We start from the raw sequence: 5,093 nt of genomic DNA on the forward strand, positions 1-5,093 counted from the left end.
TCCCTCCCTTCCCTCCCTCCCTCCTTCCTCTTTCTTTCTTTTCTTCTCCTGCTCCTCTTCCTCCTCCTCCTTCCTCCTCCTCCTTCCTCCTCCTTTCTCCTTCCTCCTCCCTTCTCCTTCCTCCTCCCTTCTCCTTCCTCCTCCCTTCTCCTTCCTTCTCCCTCCATCCGTCATCTTTTTTTTTTTTTCTTGCTTATTGCACTGGCTAGAATTTCTAGTGGTAAGAGCATATGTTCTTGTCTTGTTCCTGGTCTTAGGGGAGGCGCATTCAATCTTTCTTCATTAAGTGTAATGTTAACTGTAGGGTTTTTGTAGACGTTCTTTATGAGGTTGAGGAAATTTTCCCTATTTCCATTTTTCAGAGAACTTTTTTCATTTCTGTTGAATTTTGTCAGATGCTTTTTTTGAGTCCACTCTTAGGATTCTGTGATTTTTCTTCTTTATCCTGTTACTGTGGATTACACTGATTGTTTTTCAAATATTGAACCAAACTTTGCATCTTGGAATAAATCCTACTTAGTCATGGCATACAAATCTATTTATATATTGCTGGATTCTATTTTCTAATATTTTCTTAAGGATTTTTACATCTGTATTTGTAAGCAATATTGATCTGAAGTTTTCTTTTTTGGTACTGTCCTTTTCTAGTTTTGGTATCTCGGTAATACTGGCTTCATAAAAATCAATTGGGACATGTTCTCTCCTATTTTGTGATGGAGATTATGTTGAATTTGTGTTCATTCTTAAACATTTGGTAGAATTTCCCAAGGTTGCTTCCAACCTCCAACAAACATTTGATCTGCTTCTTGTTACCATAAATTAGATTTGACTTTCCTCAAATTTCTTTGTAACACAACATTCTACAGTGTGTGTGTGTGTGTGTGTGTATACACATGGACTGTTTTGTGTCTGGCACTCATTTCATTCAGCAAAATTTTTGAATTCATCTTTGTTGTATGCATCAGTAGTTTACTCCTTTTTATTGCTGAGTGGGTTGTGTGGTTATGCTACAAATTGTTTATCCATTCACCTGTTGATGGACATTTGAGCTTTGTTCAGTCTTTGGCTGTTACAAAGTTGTAGTCAAGTCTTTGTGTGGACATAAGCTTTTTTTCTGTTTTCCCTTTTTTTTTTCCCTTTGAGATAGAGTCTCACTCTGTCACCCAGGCTGGAATGCAGTAGCGCAGTCCCCGCTCACTGCAACCTCCTCCTCCTGGGTTCAAGCAGTTCTCCTGCCTCAGCCTCCTGAGTAGCTGAGACTACAAGCATGCACTGCCACGCCCGACTAATTTTTGTGTTTATAGTGGAGACGGGTTTTCATCATGTTGGCCAGGCAGTTCTCGAACTCCTGACCTCAGGTGATCCGCCCACCTCTAGCTCCCAGAGTGCTGGCATTACAGGTGTGAGCCACCGTGCCTGATCTTCTTTTTTTTTTTTGAAACAGAGTCTTGCTCTGTCACCCAGGCCGGAGTGCAGTGGCTTCATCTTGGCTCACTGCAGCCTCTGCCCCTCAGGTTCAGGCAGTTCTCCTGCCTCAGCTTTGAGTAGCTGGGACTATGGGTGCACGTCACCATGCCTGGCTGGCTTTTTGTTTTTTCATCACTTTGTGCTTTGTGAAGCACAGCAATGGTAGCACTTTTAAAATGATTTTAGTTTCTAAATTTTTAGTTACAGTGTCAATAATGTGGGATTTGGACATAGAGCCTCCAGGTACTTGATACATGTTTACATGAATGTTTCTTTTTGGGGGAAATATGTTTCAAATTCTAGACAACAATTGGATAGTCAGTCTGTTTTTCACCTCTAGAATGGTCATTCACATGTGGCCCAGATTAGTTGCTACAGTGAGACAGAATCCTGCAGTGCCTTTTCTCTTCTGGTGTTATGCGTTCCAAGCTGGCCTATTTAAAATACTGTTGTCAAAGACAGTTGTAATCCTCTAAGTACTTGGTTATTTAGAATTCAGTTACTTTTTTTTCTTTTAGTAGCCCAGGAATAGCTTTATTTTTTGCATTGCTATGAAGTTTCCTGAATACACACGTACTAGTGACCAATCATCAGTTGTAAGTTAAAGCAATGGTTTCATATATATATATAGATTTCCACTCAAAAATTGGCTTTTCTTTGCTATTCCACAGTACCTTCTCCAGGCAAATTCCGTTCCCCTGCAGCACCATCTCCTTTGGCTCTTCGGCAACCAGTGAAAGCATTTAGTAACCATGGCTCTGGTTCTCCTGGTAGCCAAGAAATAACACAGCTCACACAAACCACCTCCTCACCTGGGCCTCCTGTGGTTCAGAACACAGTCTCAGCAAATCCTCCCAGCAATATCAACAGCGCTACTCTAACCAGACCTGCAGGGACAACTGCAATGAGAAGTGGCTTGCCCAGACCCAGTGCCCCTTCTGCTGGGGGCATACCAGTGCCTCGCAGCAAACTTGCACAGCCTGTTCGCAGGTAAGTGGCAAATGTTCTGTTTCAGCGTTCTTGAGTACCTGAAAGTGGATAGACTGATTAGTTTCATCTCTATGTTTGATAGTAAACAGAAAGTCATGGTGGATTCCCACCAGAGTTTTAATACAATTTGAATGAAACATTACTACATTGTTTTTAAGAAATCCTCATTTGGGAATCCCACTTTTACCATTTTGGTTCAGATTAAATGTGTCCAGTTGCCTAACATGATTAAGCATCTCAGAGGACCCCTAGAAAAAAATTGGTTAGAACCACTCAATTTGATTGTGATATTCATTCATTTTGAATAGAATTATATTCAGTGAAGATGATAAAGGTATATTGGAATATAGAGTGATATTTAAGATAAAACTTAGAGCTACTGAGTATAATCTATAAGCATGGTTTTCAAACCCTTATTCTACAATTCAGAATTATCTGTGAGATTTATATAAATGTAGGGTCTAAGTTTTACCCTCAGAGAGTCTAACCTATTTAATGAAATTAAGTAATTTGCCTAAGGCCACATAGCTAATAAAACTATGAGTTCCAAGTATGTCTGACTTCGGAGCTCTTTTAATCACTGCCCCATACTGCCTTTCTAGTGATGCTGACACTGAGCTTCTAATATCACCTTCATCATTCTGCCTCTCAAAATAATAAGTAAATGATAAGGTTGGTTGTCTGTGTGCTTGAGAAAAGGTGAGACCATCTTTTCCCTTCTTTGATCTAGTAGCTATGTTAACAAAACGTGAAGTCATCTGTTGTCCAGTAAAACTTGGAAGTTGTGAAAATGCAGAGTGTTGGGAGGTTGTACTAGTACGTGTTTAGAGCTTTTGCCTTGGTACAGCCTTCATGGGATCATGATGCCACCTGAGGAGTAATTAATATATGTGTGAGATAGTATGGTAATACTTCATAAAGACATTTATCAAATTTTAATTACAAAATTGCTTTATTTCAGATCCTTGCCAGCTCCTAAAACCTATGGTAGCATGAAAGATGACAGTTGGAAAGATGGCTGTTATTGACCAGCAAAGACAAGAATGCAGAAGTCCACGGCTTCATGGATACCCTTCACCAGGCTAAAAAACAACTTTTATATGCAGACTGTTCAGATAAGACTCTTGGGATTTATAAAATCCCAGCCCTCTCTGTCTTAATTAGCACAAACTGACAGAGATCATCAAACAGCACTTTAATGACATTTAACATCAGATGTGTTTGGTAATCATACAATCACTCTCCATAGAATCACTTTTAGTTTTGTTTAATAGAAACTAGGTTGATTTTTTAAAAATATTTGACAGAGGCCAATATCTGGGCAAATACTTAATGGATGCCAAAGAGAAATGCCCATTTGTAAATGAGAAAAATGCCCATTTGTGCACAAGAAAATAGTGAATTCAAGCTATCCAAAACTTCAAATTCAACCTAATTTACTGTATAAATAGTATCAATAAATATTTGTGTTAATGAGAACTAATATTCTGACTAATTATCTAAAGTGTTTCACTAGTACACCAGGAAACTACAGATTGAGATTGGGGGGTGGGAGGAAAGAAACCTGGGCTAGAGATTTAAAACATTCCTAAATTTGGGAGAATTTCAGAAATTATTTTTGCAGATTCATTAGAAAAATTATCATTTAATCTTAAGTTTTGGATGTAGCTCACGTATCACCACCACCAGATAGCGTTACAGCATGCATCCATCATGTTGCATTGACACATCGAACTTCTGTTTGTTTGTTTTGATTGCCAAAAGGGCTTAATATCAGGTGTACAATCTTTCTAAACTTTATAGTTCCTGGCTCAGGAAAGATGGCCTTTGCTATTGAAGCCAGCTTCTTCGCATGCTGTTATCTTTACAGAACTAAGAGATCTTGTTTCTATTAGCAGGTTTTCATGATAGGAAAGAACAAGTAGTGTGTGTCTTTATTCTTGATACAACACCACCTCAGTGCTTACAACCTGGAAGAAAACCATACAATAAGAGAGAGGGGGAAAAAATCTATGCACTTAACCTACAAAATCTCTGGTGATGACAGTTGTATTGTTGCTATTACATGGCATAACGATCTATTACGTGGTAGGAAAATATAGCCTGCTAAATCCTACTTATGTTGGATCCACTTTAAACTGAGTAACTGTATAAAACATCTCTTGAAAATCTTTCCCTTTTGACTTAGATTCTGCCTTACATTAATTTTTGCATTTTTGGTAACAAACCTACTACATATGACTCTAACCTGATAAATACTTGCTCTCTAATGGCTCTTAATAAATCCTTGAAATCGCCTATTTCAATTTTATCAGACTATTACCAGAGTAAAACTTCCTTCTGTAGCAGGCCTCTCATTTTTTATTATGAGGTCTGTTTTTAAATCCTTAATTTGAACAGCTCTAAGATACTGTCACTTAGGTCATCTAAAAGCTTTTAGAGATTTGAACATAAGTTCATTTCCTGTTCATCAAAGACATTCCGTAAGTTGGCAAAAGAAATTGGAAGAGAGAAAATGGAAGGCTTGATATTCATGATGGCATTAAGGTTGATAGGTTGAAAGAATGATAAAAGCTTAAAACCAGGACCTCCATTCTGTCATGACTGACACCATGGTAGTCTGTCAACTTGACCAG

At 38.3% G+C, this 5,093-nt stretch overlaps 1 protein-coding gene across 1 annotated transcript in view; it reads left to right on the forward strand.

The window, feature by feature from the left end:
• SLAIN2 (SLAIN family member 2) overlaps nt 1-4,802 on the forward strand; it is a 75,275-nt gene extending 70,473 nt beyond the window's left edge. The window contains exons 7-8 of the mRNA XM_017864183.1: nt 2,139-2,457; nt 3,419-4,802. Of these exons, the coding sequence (XP_017719672.1) occupies nt 2,139-2,457; nt 3,419-3,485 (386 nt within the window). The 3' untranslated portion in view covers nt 3,486-4,802. The remainder of the gene's footprint in view (nt 1-2,138; nt 2,458-3,418) is intronic.
• The last annotated feature ends 291 nt before the right edge of the window (nt 4,803-5,093 follow it).

This window comes from Rhinopithecus bieti, unplaced genomic scaffold (genome assembly GCF_001698545.2).
Source record: "Rhinopithecus bieti isolate Rb0 unplaced genomic scaffold, ASM169854v2 scaffold_76119, whole genome shotgun sequence".
In the NCBI taxonomy this organism is placed as follows: Eukaryota; Metazoa; Chordata; class Mammalia; order Primates; family Cercopithecidae; genus Rhinopithecus; species Rhinopithecus bieti.